The sequence below is a fragment of the Zophobas morio genome, unplaced genomic scaffold (assembly GCF_036711695.1).
Source record: "Zophobas morio isolate AGI-343-1 ecotype UQ-CSIRO unplaced genomic scaffold, CSIRO_AGI_Zmor_V1 ptg000028l, whole genome shotgun sequence".
NCBI classification, from domain to species: Eukaryota; Metazoa; Arthropoda; class Insecta; order Coleoptera; family Tenebrionidae; genus Zophobas; species Zophobas morio.
In genome coordinates this window covers 5,584,579-5,612,213 of record NW_026972133.1, presented here as the reverse complement: position 1 = coordinate 5,612,213, position 27,635 = coordinate 5,584,579, and the positions used below count along the sequence as shown (strand labels likewise).

General features: G+C 30.6%; 1 protein-coding gene across 1 annotated transcript; it reads left to right on the top strand.

The window, feature by feature from the left end:
* The first annotated feature begins 16 nt into the window (after positions 1–16).
* LOC135137099 (cuticle protein 8-like) lies at positions 17–26,806 on the top strand. Its single transcript, XM_064066649.1, has 4 exons — positions 17–106; positions 19,741–19,800; positions 19,847–20,036; positions 25,867–26,806. Exons 1-4 carry the CDS (start codon positions 77–79, stop codon positions 25,995–25,997), a joined length of 411 nt encoding a protein of 136 aa, XP_063922719.1. The 5' UTR covers positions 17–76; the 3' UTR covers positions 25,998–26,806.
* The last annotated feature ends 829 nt before the right edge of the window (positions 26,807–27,635 follow it).

Genomic DNA, 27,635 nt, shown 5'->3' with positions numbered 1-27,635 from the left:
GTTCGCAATTGCAGCCCAGCTATTCACTTCTGAACTATGTATGTTGTGAGAATCAGATTATTATGTTCCCGTTGATATGAGTTTCATCACCTTCTCGCTCAATTTGGTAAGCTTTTCCGCTTTTTTGCGCTATTGTATTCTCCGGCTTCCTTTTGCGACACCCTTCGACTTCCTGCCGACCCAAATCCTGCGGCCTTGAGCTTCGCGCTTCGAGCTTTCGTTCGTCTTTGTGCTTCGTGGAAGCGTCCCCGAGTTTCACAAGGCGATGTTTAGTGCCATTTTAGGAGCAATTAGGAGCGCGGTTTATTGATTAATTGTTTCGTAAACGGGGCCTCATGGCCAGGTAAAAGTACGACAATTTAATAATTACGGGATGCTTTTGATCACGAAAAAATTGCGATTTTGGTTATTTCGATTAATTAGTGGTTTCGCCATCACGTCGATTTGTGGTCGTGAGTGAATCAGTGCGTGTTATGGGGTTATTAATGACGAGTGTGAGGTATTAATTTGGGTTTGACATCTTGCAAGATCGGCTATTTCGCAAGAGTAATTGCACAGGTGGCGCGGACACGTTGGGATTACCTTTTTGGAGCGACCCGGAAGGCTCTTTTTAAACATTATAATTGCTAATAATTTGTATTTTTATGGTTTACATTGAGGCTAACGTGATTAATGAGGATTTATGGTAATTTTGCTGAAATTTGCGGTCTGGTTTAACGGGTTTTAAATTCTTGAGGTTTTCGAAAAAAGGCGGATGCGTGACACGAACTGTCACGTTAGCGCGGCGATGGAATTTTCTGAATGGACCAGGGAGACACACAAAGACTGAAACGTTATATCAGCTAAGTCACCAAACCTGAAACGTAATAAGACACACTAGATGAGAGAAAGAACACATTTTTTGCTATTGTTACTATTTACATAATGTAAACAAAATACCTGTTTTAATTTTTTCGTAACGAAATACCGGAAGACGTTAAAACTTTATGTTGTGAGTCAGTTTTTGAAAGGCAATAAGCGTGGTTCAAGTTTTATTAAAATGTCGAAACGTTGTACTGCATCATAAGGTTTTAAAAACGCATTTTTTTGATAAGTTACCTTAATTTTCTTGAATTTTTTAACAACACAAATGTTTATAAAAAATCGCTCTGAAAATCAACTCACTAAATCACGAAAGCTTGAAAAACGATTAAAAAATTGAAACGTTTTTTTAAAATTCAGCTTGAAAATGAAATTTTTTAAACATCTCCAAATTTCGGAATACGGTCAACAAATTCTTACAGGTGATCCTCAAAAATATGGGATATAAATAAGTCTTGATAAGCTGACTTGAAAACGAAGCCGAAAATAACTTGCATAAGCCGAAATTTACAAGAAAATTATTTCGGTAATTTTTTAAAAGTGCTCGAAAAACGGGCAAAAAATTCAAACGAGGAAAATCGAGATTATTGAAAAGTTACCTAAAAATCGTCAAAAAATTGTGGAAAATAGATCTTGACGAGCTGTTCGAAAAATTCTATTTCAAAATTATTTTTTCCTATATACGACTATTTAAGAAATGGACAGAATATTGAAAATTTTGATTTTTTTTAATTTGCCTAAAAACCCCCAAAAAATTGCGGAAGTATATTTTGAGGAGTCGATTTGACAAGACATGTTAACGGTTCATCAAAATTGAGATGGGGTGGGTGGGCGGTGTTTCTATATGTTATATTTTTCGCTTAATATACATAGCATTCTTTGAACGACACGATAGTCAAAAACATTTTTAATTTCTTACAAAAAAATAAGTATTTTGTTGTTAAGCTCCGCCCTCCTGGTTCACGACGAATAAAAAAAATCATCACAATCGCGATAGGGCGGGTGGGCGGGCATTTTTGTTTTAATATGTGTAGACTTCCTTTTATAACATGGAACTTAAATCATATTTAAAATGGAAAATTAGGCTCGGCCCGATAATTGCAAAATCCATATTTTCTTGCAAAAACTTGTATGTTAAGAAAAAAAAGGCAAACTATAAGCCCCGCCCACCCACCCTGTCTCAATTCTGATGATTTTGTTTTTATTCGTCGTAAGCCAGGGGCGGAACTTAATTGCAAAATCCTTATTTTTCTATGAGAAATTAAAAACATGTTTTTGAGTGTCGTGTTATTCAAAAAATACTACGTATATTAAGAAGAAATTAAAGCCAAAGCCACCCCTACCTGACCTGATCTAAATAGTAATGAAGTTTTCATTCGTTGATAGACCTAGGGGCGGAGCCTAATTGCAAAATCCATATTTCCCTAAAAAAAATTACCATTTTAAATGTGTTTTAAGTTTCTAAGAATAAAAAAATCATCACAATTGACATGGGCTGGGTGGGCGGAGTTTATATTTTTTCTTTTTTTCTTAAGATACATTGTATTCTTTGAACACCACAAAACTCGAAAACATGTTTTTAATTTCTTGTAAAGAAATAAGTATTTTGCAGTTAAGCTCCGCCCTCTTGGTTCACAGCGAATAAAAAAGTCATCACAATAGCGATAGGGTGGGCGGGCGGGCTTACATTTTGTCTTTATGTTTTAATATATGTAGACTTATTATCACAACATGTAACTTAAAACATATTTAAAATGGAAAATTTGTATAAGGAAACATCGATTTTGCAATTAGACTTCGGCCCATAATGGCAAAATCCATACTTCCTTGCAAAAATTTACCTTTTAATCATGTTCTAAGTTTCTTGTTGTGAAAAGATGGGGCGGGTGGGCGGGGTCTATATTTTTCCTTTTTCCTTTAAAATACACAGCATTTTTTGAACAACACGAGACTCGAAAACATGTTTTTAATTTCTTGTAAAGAAATAAGCATTTTGTAGTTAAGCTCCGCCCCCTTGATTCACGGCGAATAAAAAAATCATCTCCATCAAGATAGGGTGGGTGGCCGGGCTTACATTTTGCCTTTTTGCTTTAATATGTGTAGACTAAGAAAAACTGTATATTAAGAAAAACAGGCAGAATTTATGCCCCCCCCCCCCCCTGTCTCAAGTCTGATGATTTTGGTTTTATTCGTCGTAAGCCGAGGGGCGGAGCTTAATTGCAAAATTCTTATTTTTCTAGTAGGAATTAAAAAAACATGTTTGTGAGTATCGTGTTATTGAAAGAATACTAAGTATATTAAGAAAAAATTAAAGTCAAAGATTAAGCCCCACCCCTATCTGCCCTGATTTAAATAGTAATGAAGTTATCCTTAGTTGGCAGATCTAGGGTCGGAGCCTTGGTCCAAAATCCAAATTTTCTTACAAAAAAATTACCATCTTAAACGTGTTTTAAGTTTCTAAAACTAAAAAAAATGTTTACAATTGAGATGGGGTGGGTGGGCGGGGTCTATATTTTTTCTTTTTCTCTTAAAATGCATAGCATTTTTTGAACAACATGAGACTCAAATACATGTTTTTAATTTCTTCTAAAGAAATAAGTATTTTGTAGTTAAGCTCCGCCCTCTTGGTTCACGGCGAATAAAAAAATCATCCCAATCGAGGTAGGGTGGGTGGGCGGGCTTATATTTTGCCTTTTTGTTTTAATATGTGTAGACTTATTTTCACAACATGTAACTTAAACATATTAAAAATGGAAAATTTGTATAAGGAAACATCAATTTTGCAATTAGATTCCATCTCATAATTGCAAAATCCATGCTTCCTTGCAAAAATTTACCTTTTAATCATGTTTTAAGTTTCTTAGTATATATACATAGTATATTAAGAAAAACAGGCAAAATATATGCCCCCCCCCACCCACCCTGTCTCAAGTCTGATGATTTTGGTTTTATTCGTCGTAAGCCGAGGGGCGGAGCTTAATTGCAAAATTCTTATTTTTCTAGTAGGAATTAAAAAAACATGTTTTTGAGTATCGTCTTATTCAAAGAATACTAAGTATATTAAGAAAAAATTAAAGCCAAAGATTAAGCCCCACCCCTACGTGCCCTGATCTAAATAGTAATGAAGTTTTCATTCGTCGAGAGACCTAGGGGCGGAGCCTAATTGCAAAATCCATATTTCTTTACAAAAATTTACCATTTTAAACGTGTTTCAAGGATCTAAAAATAAAAAAAAAATCATCACAATTGAGATAGGGCGGGTGGGCGGGCTTACTTTTTGTCTGTTTGCTTTAGTATGTGTAGACTTCTTTTCACAACATGGAACTTAAAACATATTTAAAATGGAAAATTTGTATAAGGAAATATCATACTGCAATTAGGCTCCGCCTCAAAACTGCAACATCCATATTTCCTTGCAAAAATTTACCATTTTAAAGTTCAAAGTTTTTTTTTTGTGAAAAGATGGCTATGTATGTTAAGAAAAAAAGGGAAAAATATAAGCCCCGCCCACCCGCCCTATCTCAATTCTGATGATCTTTTTATTCGCCATAATACGCGGGGCGGAGCTTAATTGCAAAATCCTCATTTTTCTATGAGAAATTAAAAATATCTTTTTGAGTACCGTGTTGTTTAAAGAATACTATGTATATTAAGACAAAATTAAAGCCAAAGATTAAGTCCCACCCCTGCCTGCCCTGATCTAAATAGTAAAGAAGTTTTCATTCGTTCCCAGACATAGGGGTGGAGATTAATTACAAAATCCATATTTCCTTACAAAAATTTTCCATTTTAAACGTGCTTCAAGTTTCTAAGAATAAAAAAAATCATCACAATTGAGATGGGGTGGGTGGGTGTATTCTATAGTTTGCCCTTTTTTTCTTAAGATACACTATATTCTTTGAACACCACAATACTCAAAAACCTGTTCTTCATTTCTTGTAAAGAAATAAGTATTTTGTAGTTAAGCTCCGCCCTCCTGGTTCACGGCGAATAAAAAAAATCATCACAATCGAGATAGGGTGGGTGGGCGGGCTTACATTTTGACTTTTTGTTTTAACATGTGTAGACTTATTTTCACAACATGTAACTTAAAAGATATTTAAAATGGAAAATTTGTAACAGGAAACATCGATTTTGCTATTAGGCTGCACCCCATAATTGTAAAATCTATATTTTCTTGCAAAAACTTACCATTTAACCGTGTGCTAAGATTTTTGTTGTGAAAAGATGGCTATGTATGTTAAGAAAAAAAATAGACATAGAAGCCCCGCCCACCCACCCTATCTAAATTCTGATGATTTTTTTTTATTCGTCGTAAGCTGAGGGGTGGAGCTTAAATGCTAAACCCTTATTTCTCTATCAGAAATTAAAAACATGTTTTTTGGAGTAAAGAATACCTACTATGTTTATTAAGAAAAAAAAAGAGCCAAAAACTAAGCTTCACCCATATCCATCCCAAGAAACCGCAAGCTATATTTTTCAAAAGATCCTCAAAAAATCTAGGATATAAATATCGACAAGCTGATTTGAAAACCATAAGCTTTTATGGTCCCGTATCAAGATTTTTGGAAAATTCAATTTGAATTTATTTTCAAAAAATTGTCATTTTTCATTTTATTTTTATTTCGGTAATTTTTTGAGAGTACTCGAAAATGGTCAAAAAATTCATACGAGGAAAATTGGGATTTTTGAAAAGTTACCTAAAAATCCTCAAAAATTCTAGATTTCGGCAAGCTGTTCGAAAAATTCGATTTGATTTTTTTTCTTCTAAAATTGCAATTTCTGTTTTATCGATTCTAGAGAAATTGTGGGCATTTTTAAAGAAATAAAGTCGAGCAAATAATTTAATATAATAATACAAGTGGAAATCTGCAAGAAGATATGAAAATGTGGTGTTTTTGAAAAAATTGGAAAAAAAACCTTGAATTCCTGTTGATCTGTTTTCGAAAAAGTTTAAAAAACCTGAACGATGAGCTAGATTTAAAAATTTTGGTCAATAAATTTAAAATTTCCATAAATTAGTGAGAAATTTGAAGCTACTTTAATTACTGAACTTAAATTTAATTAATTCAGAGTTTCGACATATCAACACGAAATTTACGCTGAATATCTTAAAATTTGACAGATAGACGGAAACGGGGAAGTAAAAAGTAAATAAATGATTATGACGTAATCCAATGTGGAGAAGGCTAATCGTGTTATATTACACAAAGATGTAATGCATTCTCAGATACATAAGAATCTATTTTGTTCCTCATACCGTGCGATTTTTTACATTTTTGCTCTAGTTGGCCATGACGCGACGTCACCAGTGCATTTGAAACGGCTGACGCAAGCATCAAAAATTTAAAAAATCAGTCGATATTTAACAAACTAAAAGTAGATTTTGTCTTATGTTGTTTGATTTCATTGGTCGAAAATTAATAATTTTAAATAGCTCAAATTCACTAAATTACGAGCACATGATCAAGTAGTTCAAAGTCGTCGTTCTGAATGCATGTAATTTAAGACTGTCATAAAATTTTTTCCATTAATTAATTTTGACTTTTACATTAATTGCATTTAAAAATGTCATTTTTACAAGATATTAATTATTTCTAACACCGGTTTTAAGCGGATGCAAACTGAATTTTAAATTCCAAAATTTTTTGACTTCAGACCCCCAAACACTGATTTTAATAGCAAAGACCGCGTTTTTGGATTTAGTTATGTTTATTAATACTGAACAATTTTTCTTGATGAATGTTTAATGTGTCCTTATCGCCACGCAAATATCCAACATTAGTGGTTTTGAAGGCCACAATAACCCAAGAGAGTCGAAATTGTTTCAAGGTACGAGAAAGTACCTTTTTAGCGGAAAAATACTGAAATGTCTTGAAAAAAATGAGTCACGCTGTGCATGAAAATATCTTCGTGAACCCATCCTTGCTGAAAGCAAGGTTTAGGACATTACGACGCACCCTAACCATTATCCTCATTAAAAAAAAAACAACTCCAGATTACTCGCCGTTTCCAGTTCAGCTCTCCGTAAACATGAACTTGACAAAATCCCAAAAACGGCAATAATTCACCTTGCGCAACCAGCCGCAAAAAACGCAAGAATCTCCCGACCCGTTGACACAACCGACGTTTTGCAATTCAAATTAATTGATGGTTTTGTGTAAACTTGCTGCTTCGGTGCTCTTCACGACTCATTTCTTCCGCTGCTGCCTTTCGCGTAGAATTACTCGTTTAGAAGATATTCGGTGATCTTCACGGATAATTGTTTGTTTTGTGTTGCGCAAGGTGAAGATGAGCGTACGGACGCCGTAAAAGGAAGCGATAAAATTTTCGAGGCGTTTAGACCGCGATTTTCACGCTTTCTAGTAATTAACGCTTGCAGATTTATGGGAGTACGCCCAACCCTTTCGAAGCGGTAGTTCGAAAGGAAAGCGGTTTCTTAATTTTTGGTGTTTTATGAAATTTATGAGGATTATGGGTGCTGGTAACCGGAGAGCGCTCGTTGGGGACGTAATCACCGGAATTAGCGGCTGCAGGGAGTCGTTGTGGCTAGGTGAATTGTGGGGTCGGGTTGAGTGGTTTTGTGTAAATTGTGGAGAACTTTCGAAAATAACGGTGTGCCCACGATTACTGATATTTTGAAAAAAAAACTAATAATAATGATAATTATTATTATGGTTTACTAACGCAAAGGATTTGTAATAAAAAACGAAGATTATGTAACGTAGCTATGTTGTAAGTACTCGTCTACACTCATTGCAGAATTTACCTAAAGAGGTAAGAAAATTACTATAAATAATAGTAGTAATAATTATCCTTCATACTCTGTACAAAAAAAAGTGTAACGATTTTTACACAGCATTGAGGAGCATTAATTTTGATTTTAGATTTTGATTCGGTAAATACAAGAAACAATAACTAATTAATTAATAGAATAGAATCCCGGGGAATTTGATACCTTGTCTTTGATGAAAATTGGAACAATTTTGGAGTTTTCAAGTGTCTTTTTTGAAAGAACGTTGACAACTTCTATTGTGTTTTTGTCTAAGGAGCCTGATGTATTTTTGTTTAAGAATTGATATGAATTCTGGTGAATTTGTTGTTTTGTTTTTGAAGAGAATTGATTAAATCTTGGGGTCCCTTACTGTCATTTTTTAAGAAAATTTAAAACAATCTTTCGTCCTTTTTTCTAAATGTTTAAAAGAATCTCAGGAGTCCTTGTTGTCTTTTTTTTAATTTGATAAGAATCCTGGGGACCTTGGTGTTTTGTTCTTGAAGAAAATTGGAACAATCTTGGAAATTCCTTGTGTCTTAAAATAAAAAAAAAATCTTGGAACCCATTGATGTATTTTTTTAAGATTCTATAAGGATTCGAAAGCCTTGGAGTTTGTTTAATTTAATGAAAATTGAAACAATTTTGGGGTTCCCAAGTGCCGTTTTTATATAACTTAAAAGAATCTTGGGGTCCTCTTGAATGCTTTTGTTTAAAAGTTTCAAAGAATCTCAGAAAACTCTGATGTATTTTTGTTCGAGAATTTGCAAGAATTCTAGAGATCTGGATGATTTGTTATAGAAGAAAATTGGAACAAACTCGGAGGTCTTTTTTTAATAGAATTTAAAGAGAATCTAGGAGTCCGCAAGTGTCATTTTTTAATAGAATTTAAGGAGAATCTAGGTGTTCCCAAGTGTCTTTCTTTTTTAAGAGTTTAAAGAATCAGCCCCTGATTTGTTTTTATTTAAAAATTTACAAGTATTCCGGAAGTATTTTTTTTGTTTTTGATGAAAACAGGAATTATGTCTCTTTTATAGAATTTGAAAGAATCTGGGGGGTCCCATTGGATGTTTTACTCTAAGAGTTTAAAAGAATCTCAGAAGCCCCTGATGTATTTTTGTTGAAGAATTTATAAGACTCCTAGAGGCCTGGATGATTTGTTTTTGAAGAAAATTGGAAAGAACTCGGGGGCCCATAATGTTTTTTTTTCTAATAGAATTTATGAATAATGTAGGGATCTAAGTGTCTCTTTTTTCCTAAGACTTTAAAAGAATCACAGGAGCCTTTGATGTGTTTTTATTTAAGAATTACAAGAATTCTGGAAGCCTTTTTTTTGTTTTTGATGAAAATCGGAATTATTTTGGGATTTGCAAATGTCACTTCTATAGAATTTAAAAGAATCTTGAGTCCCCTTGGGTGCTATTATTTAAGAGTTTAAAAGAATCTCACAAGCCCCTGATGTGATTTTCTTCGAGAATTAATAATAATCATAAGAGTCTGGACAACTTGTTTTTGAAGAATTTTGGAAAGAACTCAGGGGCCCCTAATGTTTTTTTAGTAGAATTTATGAGGAATCTAAGGATCCCCAAGTGTCTCTTTTTTCCTAAGACTTTAAAAGAATCACGGGAGCCTTTGATGTATTTTTATTTAAGAATTTACAAGAATGCAGGAAGCATTTTTTTTTGTTTTTGATGAAAATCGGAATTATTTTGGGATTTCCAAATGTCACTTCTATAGAATTTAAAAGAATCTTGAGTCCCCTTGGGTGCCATTATTTAAGAGTTTAAAAGAATCTCACAAGCCCCTGATGTGATTTTCTTCGAGAATTTATAATAATCATAAGAGCCTGGATAACTTGTTTTTGAAGAATATTGGAAAGAACTGATGTTTTTTTAGTAAAATTTATGAAGAATCTAAGGATCGCCAAGTGTCTATTTTTTCCTAACACTTTAGAAGAATCACGGGAGCCTTTGATGTATTTTTATTTAAGAATTTACAAGAATTCAAGAAGCCTTTTTTTGTTTTTGATGAAAATCGGAATTATTTTGGGATTTGCAAATCTCACTTCTATAGAATTTGAAAGAATCTTGAGTCCCCTTGGCTGCTATTATTTAAGAGTTTACAAGCCCCTGATGTGATTTTCTTCGAGAATTTATAATAATCATAAGAGCCTGGATAACTTGTTTTTGAAGAATATTGGAAAGAACTCAGAGGCCCCTAATGTTTTTTTAGTAGAATTTATGAAGAATCTAAAGATCTCCAAGTGTCTCTTTTTTCCTAAGACTTTAGAAGAATCACGGGAGCCTTTGATGTATTTTTATTTAAGAATTTACAAGAATTCAAGAAGCCTTCTTTTTGTTTTTGATGAAAGTCGGAATTATTTTGGGACTTCCAAATGTCATTTCTATAGAACTTGAAAGAATCTTGAGTCCCTTTGGGTGTTTTTGCTTAAGAGTCTAAAAAATCTCACAAGCCCCTGGTGTGTTTTTGTTCGAGAATTTATAAGAATCATAGGGGCCTGGATGATTTATTTTTGAAGAACATTTGAAAGAATTCGGGGCCTCCTAATGATTTTTTTAAATAGAATTAATGAAGAATCTAGGGATCGCCAATTGTCTCTTTGTTCCTAAGACGTCAAAAGAACCACGGGAGGCCCTGATGTATTTATAATTTAAGAATTTACAAGAATTCTGATGAAAATCGGAACGATTTTGGGATTCCCAAGTGCCTATTTTATAAAATTTGAAAGAATCTTGGTGTCCCTTGGGCGTTTTTGTACAAGAGTTTAAAAGAATCTTAGAAACCTGTGACGTATTTTTATTCGAGAATTTATAAGAATGCTAGGAGCCTAGATTATTTTGTTGTTGAATCAAACTGGAACAAACTCGGGAACCCCTAATGTCTTTCTTTAATAGAATTTAAGCAGAATCTAGGGGTCCTCAAATGCCTTTTTTCTAAGAGTTCAAAAGAATCACGGGAGCCTCTGATGTGTTTTTGTTAAAGAGTTTATAAGAATTATGGAAGATTTGATGTTTGGTTTTGATGAAAATTGGAACAATTTTGGGATCGGAAGTTTCTTTTTTATGGAATTTGAAAGAATCTTGAAGTGCCTTTGGGTGTTTTTGTCTAATAAGAGTTTAAAAGAATCTCAGAAACCTCTGACGTGTTTTTTTTATTTCAGAATTTATAAGAATTCTAGGGGCCTAGATGATTTTGTTGTTGAATCAAATTGGAACAAATTCAGGCGCTCCTAATGTCCTTTAATAGAATTTAAAGAGAATCTAGGGGTCTCCAAGTGCCGTTTTTTTTCTAAGAGTTTAAAAGAATCATGAGCCTCTGATGTGTTTTTACTGAAGAATTTACAAGAATTAAGGAAAACTTGATGTTTTGTTTTTGCTGAAAATCGGATCATTTGGGACTTGGAAGTCTCTTTTTACGGAATTTGAAAGAATATTGGGGTTTCTTTGGCTGTTTTGGTCTAAGAGTTTATAAGAAACTCATAGTCATAAGCCTCTGATGTGTTTTGTTTTTCGAGAATTTATAAGCATCCTACAGGCTTGGATGATTTGTTATTGAAGAAAATTGGAACAAACTTGGAAACCCTTAAAGTCTTTTTTTAATACTTAGAGTTTAAAAAGAATCTAGGGCTCGCCGAGTTTTTTTTTGTTCTATGAGCTTAAAAGAATCACGGGATCCCTTGATGATTTGTTTTTCATGAAAAATCGGATGATTCTTTGGATCTCCAAGTTTTATAAAAATTGAAATAATCTTGGGGTTTTCTTGGGTGTTTTAGTCTAAGAGTTTAAAAGAATTTCAAAAGTCCTTGATGTGTTTTTGTTCCAAAATTTAAAAAAATTCTAAAGGCCTGGATAATTTATTGTTGAAGAAAACTAGTAACAAACTCGAAGGTCCCTAATGTCCCCTTTCTAATAAAATTTAAGGAGAAGCTAGGGGTCCCCAAGTGTTTTTTTTTTTTTTTTCTAAAAGTATAACAGAATCTCTGGAGATCCTGATGGTTATTTATTAAAGAATTTATAAGAATAATGGAAGTCTAGGTATTTTGTTTTTTATGAAAATCGCAATAATTTTGAGATTTCTAATTGTCTTTTTTAAAGAATTTGAAAGAATTTCGGGGTGCCCTTGGGTGTTTTGGTTTAAGAGTTTAAGAGAATCTCAGAAGCCTCTGATAAGACTTATCTTACTAGCAAGTACTACAGTCTGAGAAAATAAGGGCGGGTGGGCGGGGCTAGTACGTGCTAAGATAAGACTGATTTTGGCAAATGACATACTCTCTAAGAAAGTAAAGAGTGGGTGGGCGGGGCTAGTATCTTTGAAGATAAGGCTTATTTCGGCAAATTAATAGATAATAATAAATCTTATCTTAGCAAGTACTAGCCCTGCCTATCTGCCCCCTATTTTCTCAGAGATTTGTCATTTGTCAAAATAAGTCCTATCTTAGCAAGTACTAGCCCCGCCCACCCACCTTGTATTTTTTCAGAGGGTAGTACTTGCTAGTAAGATAAGTCTTATTTTGGCAAATCACAAAATCGAGAAATTCAAAAATTGAGCAATTGAAGCACAAAAAACTAAGATAAATGAAAATATCCAAAATTTCAAATTTAAAAATCGAAAAATTATAAATCGAGGAATTAAAGTTATGAAAAACTGAAAAATCTACAAAAAAATTAAAAAAAAGAACACAAAAACTAAAAGTCTAGAAATTAAAAGTAGTAAAATAAAAATTTAAAGAAGTAAAACTCGAAAAATTGAAAATTTTAAATTGACAAAATCTAAAATTTTCAAACTGAAAAATCGAAAAATATTATTAAAGTTATGGTAACTGAAAGATCTATAGACACTGAAAAATTGAAAACTCAAAAAATCTAAAAAGTTAATTGTAAATCGAAAAAATGAAAAACGAGAAACTGAAAAATTGAAAAACTGAAAAATACAAAATTGTAAAATCAAAAATTTGGAAAACTGAAAAATTTAAAACTGAAGACTACGTTGGAGGAGCGAAAAATCTAAAAATCGAACAGCGAAAAACGAAACATTAAAAATTGAAAAATCGAAAAATTGAAAATAGAGAACCTCAAAAATTAAAAAATTGAAAGGATCAAATGATCTAAAAATATAGAAATTAAAAATTGTTAAATCGAAACATTAAAGAAGCAAAAACTGGAAAAATTGAAGATTTTAACTGAAAAAATCTAAAAATTTTAAATTGAAAATCGAAATTTTAAAAATCGAGGAACTGATAAATTGAAAAATTGAAAAATAAAAAATTTGAAATTGGTAAAATCAAAAAATTGGAAATCTGAAAAATTTAAAATTGAAGGCTAAGTTGGAGGAGCGAAAAATTGAAAAATCGAGCAAGAAAAACGAAAAACTAAGAATTAAAAATTTGAAAATCGAAAAAATCAAAATAGAGAAACTCAGAAATCAAAAAATTAAAAAACAAATCAAAAGATCGAAAAATCTTGAAATTGTAAAATCGGGAAATTAAAGAACCAAAAACTGGAAAAACTGAAAATTTTAAAATGAAAAATTCTAAAAATTTCAAATCAAAAATCGAAAAATTGCAAATTGGAAAATCAAAGAATCTAAAAATTTCAAATTGTAAATCGGAAAACTAAAAAACCGAGAAACTGAAAAATAAAAAATTACAAAATGGAAAAATCTAAAAAATTGGAAAACTGAAAAATTTAAAATTGAAAAATCGAAGGGACGAGAAATTGAAAAACCGAGAAACCAAAAGATTTTCTAAAAATCTAGAAATCAAAAATTGTAATTTCGGGAAATTAAAGAAGCAAAAAACTGGAAAAATTGAAAATTTCAAAATGAAAAAATCTAAAAATTTCAAATTGAAAAATTACAAATCGAAAAGTTGAAATTATGAAAAACTGAAAAATCTATCGACACTGGAAAATTGAAAAATCACGAAATATAAAAATTTCAAATTGTAAATCGGAAAACTCAAGAAACTAAAAAATAAAAAATTGCAAAATCGAGAAACTCAAAAATAGAACAACGAGAAACGAAAAACTGCAAAATAAAAAATCGAAAAATTCAAAATAGAGAAATTCACAAATCGAAAAATAATTGAAAAAATGAAAAATAAAGAAACTCAGGAAACGAAAAATTGAAAAGAAGAGGAAATATCAAAAACTTGAAAATGGAAAAATTTAAAATCAAAAATTGAAAAATTTACAATCGAAGAAACAAAAAATCGAAAAATCGAGAAATTCAAAAATTGCACAATTAAAATATGAGAAACTAGGATATTTAAAATCAATAAATTGGAAAACTGAAAAATTTAAAATTGAAAACTGGATTGAATGAGCGAAAAATTGAAAAATCGGAAAACTTAAAAATTGAACAACGAAAAATCAAAAACTTAGAAATAAAAACTGAAAAATCGAAAAACTCATAATAGAGAAACCCAAAAATCGAGAAATCGAAAAAAACGATCTAAAAATCTAGAAATTAAAATTTGTGAAAGTTCTCAGACGACGAACTGTAATTCGTGTGACTTGTAGTTAATTTTGTTCCTAGTTAGAAACAAACACTGTTGCCAACATAAGTCGAGGAGTCCTCAACCGTCATGTAATTTAAATTATAACGCGTCTCTGTTCTCTGGTTAATCCATAAGGAGCTTTATTACATACTTGTGTGAATCTTTTTGGAATTGATAACAAAGCAAATCGGAAAGTTGCAAGGTCGGCAATTCCATTCCCTCGTATTAACATATATATTACGCCCTATTTAGTACGACCGAGTGTACTTAATTCCAATTAAAGAATGATCGCTACAGAAGCAACTATTCCACCGACAATTCCATGAAGGTAATCCTTGATTAATAACACTCCGCACATGGTGCAATTGTCCATTACTTATCCTTTTTTTTTTCTTGATAGGCATCCAAAGCGAAGCGAATTTCAACATCACAACAAAACGAACAGGTTTAAGGCTTAATTAAAGCGCCTCATTTCCTGCAACTTCATTTGAAAAGTCGCCGAAAAACTTGTAATTATCTTGCCATGCGTGGACATTCGGTTTAGCGGCCTGGATGCCGTTAATTGCCGGCAAACGCTGACACCGACACTGACACAAAAACCACAAATGACATAATTCGCACGTGAAAGTTATGGCACGGCACGTCCGAAAGCGGTTGGGGCTGTCGGCGCTTGCAATTATCACTTTCTTGCCGATTTCCTCGTTTGCTCAAAAATGACTCTGTTATTACAAGTGCCTTGAAATTACGCTAATCGCCGACACAATGGGTTCGGATTAATTGGATGGGGCTTTGTGTCACACGCAGCAATTTATTTAATTGCGGAGGTACAAGGATTCGGTTTAGTCACGGAAGGTAGGAGTCAAAACGTGTGCTCAATTGAGAGCTGAAAAATTACAACTGTAAAAACATTTGTATTGCATAATTTTGAATTCTTTGATTTTGTTCCAATCTTCTTCAACATCAAATTACGAGTACTCAGACTCCGTGGATTCTTAAACAGAAACATATTAGGGGCTTATGTGATTCTTTTAAATTCTTATACCAGAACACCTAAAGGAAAGCCAAGATTCTTTTAAATTCTACAAAAATTGGAACTTGGAAATCCCAACATTTTTGCGACTTTCATCAAAAACGAAACACCAAGGTTTCCAGAATTCAGTTTTCCAATTTTTTTATTTTTACACTTTGCAATTTTTTATTTTTCAATCATTCAGTTTCCAGATTTTTCAGTTTTCCGATTTCCCAATTTGAAATTCTTAGATTTTTTCATTTTACAATTTTCTATTTTTGCAGTGTTGCTTTTTTGACATTTTTCAAATGTTTTGATTTCTTAATGTATCGATTTTCCGACTTCCCGGTTTTAGATTTTCTGTTTCAATTGTCGTTTTTTCAAATTTTCGATTTTTCAATTTTTCTAATTTGACATTTAAACTGTCAAATTTTCGATTTTTCAATTAATCGATGTTTTGATTTTCCCATGTCTTGACTTTCGAGGGTTACGATATTCCTGTTTTTCAGTTCTTTAATTTTTCTAGTTTTCAGTTTTTAGTTTTTTTAAGGTTTCGATTTTTCGGCTTCACTTTTTGGATTTTTCAATTGCTCAATTTTTCGACTTTTTAGGTTCTCAGTTTTTGGATATTTCAGTTTTCGGATTTTTCAGGTTTTCCATTTTTCAGTTTTTTTTTCTCAATTTTTCAATTTGTCGGTTTTCAGTTTTTCTCTTCAATATTACGATTTTTAAATATTTCGATTTTTCGATTTTTAAATTTTATAAACTCTTTATTTGTCGATTTTTCAATTAATTGATTTTTCAGGTTTTTTGGTTTTTCAATTTTTCTATTTTTTCAGGTTTCGCTTTTTCAACTTCACTTTTAGATTTTTCGATTTCTCAATTTTTCAATTTTTTAATTGAGTTTTTGGATATTTCAGTTTTGGGATTTTTCAGTTTTTCCATTCGTCAGTTTTTCTTCCATTTTTCAGTTTTTCGATATTTCAGTTTTGGGATTTTTCAATATTTTTGTTCTTCGACTTTTCCATTTTTGACTTCTGGATTTTTCGATGTGTCGACTTTTTACTTTTTCGATTTTTAAATTTTAGATTTCTCAATTTTTTGGTATTTTAATTTCTCAATATTTAAAATTTTAGATTTTTCGGTTTCTCGGTTTTTCATTTCAGCTCTTCCATACTTCAATTTTTTAAATGTTTCGATTTCTTAATCTTTCGATTTTTCGACTTACCGGTTTTAGATTTTCTGTTTTTCAATTGTCGTTTTTTCAAATTTACGATTTTTCAATTTTTCAAATTTGACATTTAAACGGTCAATTTTTCGATTTTTCAATTAATCGATGTTTTGATTTTCCCATCTCTTGGCTTTCGAGGGTTTCGATATTCCTGTTCTTCAATTCTTTAATTTTTCGATTTTTCGTTTTTTAGTTTTTTTTCGATTGCTCAATTTTTCGACTTATTAGGTTCTCAGTTTTTGGATATTTCAGTTTTCGAATTTTTCACTTTCTCTATTATGAATTTTTCGATTTGTCAATTTTTAGTTCTGAGTTTTGGATTTTTCGTTAAATTATTTTTAAGTTTCCCGATTTTTCAAATTTTCGCTCATTCAATCCAGTTTTCAATTTTAAATTTTTCAGCTTTTAGATATCGTAGTTTCTCATGTTTCAATTGTTCAATTTTTTAATTTTTCGATTTTTCGATTTTTGGTTTCTTCGATTGTAAATTTTTCGACTTTTGATTTTAAATTTTTCGATTTTTCAAGTATTAGATATTTCGTCTTTTTTTCAATCAAGTTTTCAGTCTTAAATCTTTCAATTTTTCGATTTGTGAGTTTCTCTATTTTGAATTTTTAGTTTGTAGTTTTTCGTTTCTCGTTGTTCTAGTTTTGAGTTTCTCGATGTTTCAATTTTTCGCTCATTCAATCTAGTTTTCAAATTAAAATTTGTCAGTTTCCCAATTTTTTGACTTAACCATTTTCCAATTTTTCGGTTTTTCGAGTTTTCCGATTCACAATTTGAAATTTTTGGATTTCTTGATTTTTCAATTTTCCAGTATCGATAGAGCTTTCAGTTTTTCATAAATTCAATTTTTCAATTTTTCAATTTGAAATGTTTGGATTTTTCAGTGTTTATTTCTTATTTTTTCTTTGTTCGAATTTTGAGTTTCTCGGTTTTTAAATTTCCCACTCCTTCAATTTAGTTTTCAATTTAAAATTTTTCAGTTTTCCAGTTTTTTGATTCAACCATTCTGCATTTTTTTAATTTTCAGTTTATCATTTTTCAGTTGTCCAATCCACAATTTGAAATTTTTGAATTTGAAATGTTCAGATTTTTTCATTTTAAAATTTTCTATTTCTGCAGTTTTTGCTTTTTTAACTTTCTGACTGTATAATTTTTAATTTCTTTCTAGATTTTTATCTGCTTTTTTCAATTTTTCGATTTTTGAGTTTCTCGATTTTTCAATTTTTCGCTCCTTCAATCTAGTTTTCAGTTTTAAATTTTTCGGTTTCCCAAATTTTTGATTTTACAATTTTTCTAATTTTTCAAATGTTTTGATTTCATAATCTATCGATTTTCCGACTTCCCGGTTTTAGATTTTCAGTTTTTCAATTGTCGTTTTTTCAAATTTTCGATTTTTCAATATTTCTAATTTGACATTTAAACTGTCAATTTTTCGATTTTTCAATTAATCGATGTTTTGATTTTCCCATCTCTTAACTTTCGAGGGTTTCGATATTCCTGTTCTTCAATTCTTTAATTTTTCGAGTTTTCATTTTTTAGTTTTTATAAGGTTTCGATTTTTCGGCTTCACTTTTTGGATTTTTCGATTGCTCAATTTTTCGACTTGTTAGGTTCTGAGTTTTTGGATATTTCAGTTTTCGGATTTTTCAGGTTTTCCATTTTTCAATTTTTTTTCATTTTTCAGTTTTTGGATATCTCAGTTTCAGGATTTTTCAATATTTCGATTCTTCGGCTTTTCTATTTTTGACTTCTGGATTTTTCGATGTGTCGACCGTTTTACTTTTTCGATTTTTCAGTTATTGGATTTTTAAATTTTAGATTTTTCAATCTTTTGATATTTTAATTTTTCAATATTCCTTAATCGTTCGATTTTTCGACTTCCTGTTCTGTTTTTCAGTTTTTAGATTTGTTAATTATTCATTCCCGATTTATCGAGGTTTGATTGTTCAGGTTTTCGATTTACCAGTTTTTCAATTTTTTATAGTGGCCTATTTCGGTTTCTCAGTTTTTCCAGTTTTCCATTTTTTCGTTTTTTGATTTTTCCGCTTTTCCAATTTTTTAACTTTTAACTTTTTCTTTGTCGATTTCTCTATTTGTCGATTTTTCGACTTCGTCACTTTTCGATTTCTCGTTCTTTTGATCTTTCAATCTTTCAATTTTTCGAATTTTCAAGTTTTTTGATTTCTCGATTTATCGAGATTTGGATTGTCAATTTCTCAATTTATAAATTGTTCAATTTTTAACTTTTCGATTTTTCGATTTTGGCCTATTTCGGTTTCTCGATTGTTCGACTTTTCGACTCCACGATTTCTTGATCTTTTGATTTTTCGATTTCTTGGTTTTTGGATTTTCCAGTTTTTCGATGTTTCGATTTTTCAGTTATCAGACATTTGAAATTTGGGAGATTCGATTTCTCGATTTTTCGTTATTCGGTTTTTAAATTTTAGATTTGTGAATTTTACCACAAAAATGTTCACTAAAAACATTTAAAAAATCATACAAAATAGAAGACAGTGTTTCCAAAACATTTTTCCGAAAAAATTTGGGTTGTTACTCTTTCAAAAATATTCTTAGTTTAAGACATTTTGCTAGTATAAAACACAAATAAAGAATTAATTCTTAGTTAAACTAAATATGTACCAAAAATATTAACTTAGTCGTTATAAAAATCGACCAAACAACTATTTCCCCCAGAAATTATAGTTCAAACCAATCAAATCTCTTCTGAACGCTTAGAGTCGACATTGGCCTGAGCGCGCTCTGGTCTGTAGATCAAACAAGTTCTCAGGCGACGAGTTGTACTGAAACAAGTTTTAGACTATATAAATTTGGCGCTTGCCTTTGGCGGTTGAGGACTCCAATGTCAATAAGGGTGGTTTTGCAAAATCAGCCTGTATGTCGCATCTATATTAATCTATGGATTAACCACGTTTTAAGACTTTTCGTAAAATACCACATACAGGAACTCTAGTCATTACGTCTGACGCTTATTCGTAATCACTTCACAAGTTCATTTTTAATTCTCGCCGTTAACCGTTCCATCACGCCGCTTTTCGTACCCAGAACCCCATCTCACACCTAAGCCCGCTTTTTCGCAATCTCCGTCACGACCTAAACTCGATGCTAATCTCGGGCACGAAGACGTCCAGCGCCTGTCAAAAACCGTCTTCGCTTCGAAATGTTCGAAACGGGAACACTGGAAGTTGCACCACTTGGGTTCTTGCCCAACTCCGACCCCATCACTAAGACAATCCCGTCCATAAGCTCGTAATCGCGGGTTCAGCTTCAGCTTTCATCGGCAATTTGCGTCCTTATCCGCTATTAGATCGCTTTTCTGTTCGCAGGGCATTGTTCTGTTAGCAATCGTACCGGCAGAAAGGCTGTGGTGCAACGGAGCTAATGAGGTAATGACGTGGAGTGGCAAGAGCGATTACTGAAAAAACGTTGCAGGTATCGTACACCTTCAGGTACGCCATCGACGAGTCGAGGGTCGTGACGCAACACTGGGAGGAGAGGAGGGCGGATATCGTCCATGGGTCGTACAGTTTTCTGGAGCCGGACGGGAAAGTGAGGGTGGTGGAGTACCAGGTTAATGGGAAGAAGGGGTTCAGGGCTGCGGTGACGTTCAGGAAGCCGCCAGGTAGGGAGAGAGGGGGAAATGTATAATTTTTTCAAAATTTTAAATTTAATGTTGTCATACAGTTTTATAAACCAGATTCATAAACCACAAGTACAGGATTATGTTATTTTATAAAATTTAAATAAAACTTACTTGAGATGACGTGATTTCATTGGGGGTGGGGATGATTAGGCAAATTTCGATTAGTGTTTTACCATCTACATGATATATCTAAAATACATACAAAATTTGCCAACAATCGGTCAGTAGTTTCAGAGATTAAATGTGTAGAGCCAACAGACAGATGGAGGCGAAAGACCATTTTTTTAGAAAAAAAAAAAAAAACGAAAAATTAAAGTATCAAAAATTGAAAAATCGAAAAATTAAAAATTAAAAAATAGAAAGATTGAACACTGAAAACTTGATTGAAAAAAAAAGAAAAACTCAAAAAATTTACAGTTGAAGAAACAAAAAATCGAAAAACCGAGAAATTCAAAAAGTGAGCAATTGAAGCACAAAAAATTAAGATAAACGAAAAAATCTAAAATTTCAAACTGAAAATTCGAGAAGTTACAAATCGAAAAATTGAAAAATTTCAAATTGTACTCGGAAAACTGAAAAATTGAAAAACTGAAAAATTTAACACTTAAAACTAGATTGAAGGAGCGAAAAATTGAAAACCCCAACAACGAAAAACGAAACACTAAGAACTAGAAATTAAAAAATCAAAAAATTCAAAATAGAGAAAGTCCCACATCGAAAAATTTAAAGCTTAAACACTGAAAATTTGATTGAAAAAACGAAAAATTGAGAAACTCAGAACACGGAAAATTGAAAAAAAAAAACAAAAAATCTAAAAATCTAGAAATTATAAATTGTAAAATCGGAAAATTAAAGAAGGAAAAACTGGAAAAATTGAAAATTTTAAAATGAAAAAATCTAAAAATTTCAAATTGAAAAATCGAAAAATCACGAATGAAAGATCTATAGACAGTGAATAACTGAAGAATCAAAAAACCTAAAAATTTCAAATTGTAAATCGGAAAACTGAAAAATCGAGAAACTGAAAAATTGAAAAACTGAAAAATAAAAAATTCCAAAGTGGTAAAATGAAAAAATTGGAAAACTAAAAATTTAAAATTGAAAACTGGATTGAAGGAGCGAAAAATTGAAAAATCGAGAAACTTAAAAATTGACAAATTGAAAAAAAAAAACAAAGGATCTAAAAATCTAGAAATTTAAAACTGTAAAAGTGAGAAATTAAAGAAGCAAAAAACCGGAAAAATTGAAAATCTTAACTGAAAAAATCTAAAAATTTCAAATTGAAAAGTCGAAAAATTGAAATTATGAAAAACTTAAAGATCTTTAGACACTGAGAAATTGAAAGATAAAAAAATCTAAAAATTTCAAATTGTAAATCGAACTTTTGAAAATAAAAAATTCCAAATTGGTAAAATCAAAAAATTGGAAAACTGAAAAATTTAAAATTGAAGACTACGTTGGAGGAGCGAAAAATTGAAAAATCCAGAAACTGAAAAATCGAACAACGAAAAACGGTAAACTAAGAATAAAACATTGAAAAATCGAAAAAATCAAAATAGAGAAATTCAGAAATCAAAAAATTGAAAAACAAATCAAAAGATCTAAAAATCTAGAATTTAAAAATTGTAAAATCGAATAATTAAAGAACCAAAAACTGAAAAAAAAAATGAAAATTTAAAAATGTAGTTCGGAAAACTGAAAAATCGAAAACAATGAAAATCTCAAAAATAAAAACTTACAAAATGCTAAAATCAAAAAAATTGTAAAATTGAAAATTAAATTGATGGAGCGAAATATTAAAAAATCGAGAAAGTCAAAAATCGAACAACGAAAAACGAAAAACTAAGAACTAAAAATTGAAAAATCCAAGAATTGAAAATAGAGAAACTTAAAAATCGAAAAATTGAAAAAACCAAATGATCCAAAAATATAGAAATTAAAAATTGGAAAATCGAAAAATTAAAGAAGCGAAAACCGGAAAAATTGAAAATTTTAACTGAAAAATTGAAAAATTGAAGTTATGAAAACCTAAAAGATCTATAGACACTGAGAAATTGAAAATCATAAAATCTAAAAATTGCAAATTGTAAATTGTAAATTTGAAAAATCGAGGAACTGAAAAATTAAAAAATTGAAAAGTAAAAAATTCCAAATTGGTAAAATCAAAAAACTGGAAAATTGAAAAATTTGAAGTTGAAGACTAGATTGGAGGAGCGAAACATTGAAAAATCCAGGAACTCAAAAATCGAACAACGAAAAACGAAAAATTAAAAATTGAAAAATCGAAGAAATCAAAGTAGAGAAACTCAGAAATCAAAAAATTGAAAAACAAATCAAAAGACCGAAAAATCTAGAAATTAAAAATTGTAAAATCGGAAAATTAAAGAACCAAAAAAGGAAAAAATGAAAATTTTAAAATGAAAAATTCGAAAAATTTTAAATGAAAAATCGAAAAATTACAAATTGAAAAATTGAAGTTATGATAATAATCTGAAAGACACAATTTGTAAATCGGGAAACTGAAAATTCGAGATACTGAAAAATAAAGAATTGCAAAATGGCAAAATCAAAATAATGGAAAATTGAAAAATTTAAAATTGAAAACTAGATTGAAGGAGCGAACAACTGAAAAATCGAGAAATTCAAAAATCGAACAACAAAAAATTCAAAATAGAGAAACTCCAAAATCGAAAAATTAAATAAAAATATAAAGATGTAGAAATTCAAAATTGCAAAATCGAAAATTAAACGAAAACTGGAAAAATTGATAATTTAAAATTAGAAAATAAAAAATTTCAAATTGAAAAATCAAAAAATATAAAAATTTCAAATTGTAATATAAAAACTGAAAATCGAAAAATTGAAAAATTGAAAAATTTAAAATGAAAACTAGATTGAAGGAGCGAATAATTAAAAAATCGAGAAACTCAAAAATCTAACAAAAAAAACGAAAAACTAAAATAATTACAAAATTGGAAAATCGAAAAATTGAAGAGACAAAAAAATTCAAAGATCTAGAAACCGAAAAATTGGAAAACAAAAAATTCGAAAAATTCACAATTGCAACATTTAAAAAATCGAAAAATTGAATTGAAAAATCGAAAAATAGAGAAACTCGAAAAAATAAAATTGAAAAAAAAAAACCAAAAGACGAAATCTTTAAAATTTAAAAAATCGAACCATTTAAAATCGAAAATCGGAAAATTTCAATTTGTAAATCGAAAAATTGAAGAAAGAAAAAAACCAATAAATTGAGAAATTGAAAATTTGAAAAACAGGAAAATCAAAAAACTCAAAATCGCAACATCAAAAAATTGAAAAACTGAAAAATTTACAACTGAACAATTGAAACACGAAAAACCGAGATATCTAAAAATTGACAAATTCGAAAAATTGGAAAAAACCAAAATATCTAAAAATTCAGATATTAAAAACTGTAAAATCGAAAAATTAAAGAAGCAAAAAATGGGAATATTGAAAATTTTAAAATGAAAAAATCTAAAAATTTCAAATTAAAAAATCGGAAAATTTCAAACCGTAAAATTGAACTTAAAAAATTGGAAACCTAAAAAATTTAAAACTGAAAACTAAATTGAAGGAGCGAAAAATTGAAAAATGAAAAAACTCAAAAATCGAACCACGAAAAACGAAAAATTAACAGCTAGAGAAACTGAACAATTACGAATGGAAATATTAAAGAAATCAAAAATAAAAAAAAATCCAAATTGTAAAATTTTAAAAAACCGAAAAATTCAAAAATAGAAAAACTCAAAAATCGAACAATTGAAAAAAAAACGAAAGACGAAAACACATAAGAACTGAAAAATTTAAAAATTGAAGAGACAAAAAATTGCAAGATCTAGAAACCGAAAAATAGGAAAACAAAAAATTCGAAAAATTTACAATTACAACATTTAAAAAATCGAAAAATTGAATTGAAAAAACGAGACTCAAAAAATAAAAAAAAAAACAAAACACGAAATATCTAAAATTTGAAAAATCGGAAAATCTCAATTTGCAAATCGAAAAATTGAGGAAAGGAAAAATCGATAAATGTAAAATTGAAAATATGAAAAACAAAAAAATCAAAAAACTCAAAATTGCAAGATTAAGAAAATTAAAAACTGTAAAATTTACAACTGAACAATTGAAACACGAAAAACACCAAGATATCTGAAAATTGGAAAAATAATAAAATTTCAGAAATTAAAAATTGTAAAATCGAAAAATTAAAGAACCAAAAACTAGGAAATTTGAAAATTTTAAAATGGAAAAATCTAAAAATTTCAAATTAAAAAGTCGAAAAATACAAACCGAAAAATTGAAGTTATGAAAAACTGAAAGATCTACGACACTGGAAAATTGTAAAATCAAAAAATCAAAAGTTTCAAAGTGTATATCGGAAAATGAAAAATCGAGAAATTGAAAAATTGTAAAATGGTAAAATCAAAAAATTGGAAAACTGAAAAATTTAAAATTGCAAACTAAATTGAACGAACGAAAAATTGAAAAATGGGGAAACTCAAAAATCGAACCGGGAGAAACGAAAAATTGAAAAATCGAAAAATTCAAAATACAGAAACTCAGAAATTGAAAAGTTGAAAAAACGAAAGACGAAATTATCTAAAAATTGAAAACCCGAAAAATTACAAATCGAGATATTAAAGAAATCAAAAATGGAAAAATTTCCAAATTGCAAAATTCAAAAATAGAGAAACTCAAAAATCGAAAAATTGAAAAAAAAAACGAAAGTCGATAATAAGGTATCTTAAAGTTGAAAATCGAAAAATTAAAGAAACCAAAAATTTAAAAATTTCAAATTGCAAGTCGAAAAATTGAAGAATCCGTAAACTGAAAATTTAAAAGCCCGAAAAATTTAAAACTAAAATAATAATAATCATTCAAAGAGCCTTAAAACCCCAAGATTTATTAAAATCTCTGCATCGCCAATTTTGCTTCATTCTAAAACACAAAATTTCGAAAAATTTACAATAATAATTGTTAACAGCAAAATTTTACTGAGCTCTGTTTTTAATATGATGGAATATACCAAGAAAAATATTTTTTTTGCAAAATTTTCTACTTTATTCTAAAAACCCATAGATTTTCTTAATTTGAAGGTTTTTTGACAATTTTTTATGGGTGGATTTCGGTAAAACCAGATTATTTGATATTTTTTCCAAAAAAATGCTCTTTTACACCAAAAATACCAATTCACGTATAGAGAATAAAATACAATAATTGTAATTAAAACAAAATACTTTCAAAATCTGGTGCATTTAACCAAAAAAATTCTATCAAGGTTTTGAATTTACTTGTTTTTTTGGTTTCACGTAAAAGTGAGAGATAATGTGTTGCTGTAGGAGGTTAAAAAGTAAATGTGTAAAATTAAAAACGCACTTATGCATTGCTCAATTAAACATCATTTAAAAACGAAACTTGGAGCCACTTACAACACAAAACATGCAATATAAGCACGAACTCTACTACAAAATCAAGATGAGCTATACACATTCATCAAATATAATATAGGATGTTTCACCAAAAAAAAAAAACAAAAATAACAATAAAATTTCCATATTTAATTAATGACTATAAACAAACACCCATGTTATTTTTAGCCACACTTCAGCATACTTTATTGTGACCCAAATTTTTCCCGAACGCACGCTCCACCTGCATTTTTTCATTTTTGCGTGCCATTACGCAACCGTGGCGTGGTCCGCGATGACATTTCAAACCGTAATTAAAACATTACGATCCAGTGACCTTTCAGAAGGCCGTTGCCCAACTCGTTCTCGCTTTTCAGGTTTGCCCCTCATCGGCCACCTCAAGTACCCCAAGCACTACCGCCACCCCATCCCCCTGGTCAAGCCCGTGGCCTTCATCACCGCCGACCTCTTCAAGCTCCACCACGTCTACCCCAACCTGCCGGAATGACCCAAAGACTGAACCGTCAATGTCCTAATTTCTGTACAAAGCGAGAAATAAATAAAAATTAATTAAATAAAGAGTAAAACGGCAGTTGCGTCATTTGCGTGGGAGTCGACGACAAGTTTATGCAGACGGGCTAATTACAAGCGTGGCCTTTGCACAACCGGCGAAACGTTCGGGTTTATTTTCTAATTAGATATTAACCTTTCGGTTTAAAACTCTTTAACGACTATTAGATAGAGCAAATATTAAAACATAATTTGGGCTCGAGGCGGTGTGTTAAAACTATTAGAGGAAGAAGACGAAGAAGAAGAAATGGGTGAAGAAGTTGCGTCACGTTTTAAACGTTTGTGGTGTGGGTGTCCAAATGACAAATTTTATGCAGACAGGTTAATTGGAGGTGTCCGTTGTGCCTGTGACCTTTGCACATGGAACGCCTATGCGAAGCTGGAGTTTGATTGATGGGCTATTGTACGCCACTGGGCGACCTTGATATGGACTACTGAAAGCGGGGCCGCGCCTGGCCAGGATATTGTTTGGCCGAAGTCTAGTTTGGGAGACAGAATGAATTATTTATGAATGGATAATTGAATTTTTGGTTGCAGATTTGGGTGGGCGGCTGTGTTTTAGATATCTGTGTTGTCGATTTTATTAGAGCAATAAAAATATTGATAGGGCGATTGTTTATGGTTCGGTTGTGTTTTATGATGGAAATGGTTAATGAGGTGGCGGTTTTGGCTCCAGAAGGTTGTAAAATTAATAAAGTTGTACTCTTTGTTTCTGTTTTTTTGATTATTCATTTAATAGGGTTCGTAATAAACACGTATTTTTATGTGAAAATTTTGTATGTTTGTGTAATAAAACTGGGAAAAAATATGAAAACCTGCACTCAGTGATGGCATTTTATTTTTATTTTCTCTTACTAAGTAGAGCCAGAATTTTAGTGGTTTCAAAGTTAACATGAAAAACTGAAAATTTCCCAATTTTTGTATCTCGCAACAACCAACTCAAATTTTTGAATTTAATGATTTAATTACCAATTTATAAATTTTTGAAAATTTTTAATCAAAAATTATATTTTATTTTAAAGCACAAATCCAGATTCTTTCAAATTTTTTAGAAAACGAAACACCAGAAACCCTCCAGAACTTTTCAATTTTACAGCAGGATCTCATAAGACTCTTTCAGATTTTTCCCAAAAGAAAACATCAGAAACTCTCAAGAATCTTTCAATTTTTTTTTAAAGAAACACTACTAGCCCTTAAGATTTTTTAAAACTTTTTCGAGAATGAAGCACCAGGAACCCTAAAGGTTCTTCTAAACTTTTTCTAACCAAAACACCAGGAGCCCTCCCCTCAAGATTCTTTTAAATGTTTTCGAAAACCAAACACTAAGAACAAAGATCGTTTAGACTTTTTCGAAAATGAAGCACCAAGAGCTTTAAAGATTTTTTTAAACTCTTTGTAAAGCGAAACATCAGGTGCTTTCAAGATTCCTTCAAACTTTTTCCAAAACGAACTACGGGGAGCCCCCAAGAGTTTTCCAATTTTTTTAAAAACGAAACACCAAAAACCCTAAAGACTCTTATAACCTTTTTTGAAAATGAAGCACAAGGAGCTTTGAATTATTTTTAAAACTATTTAT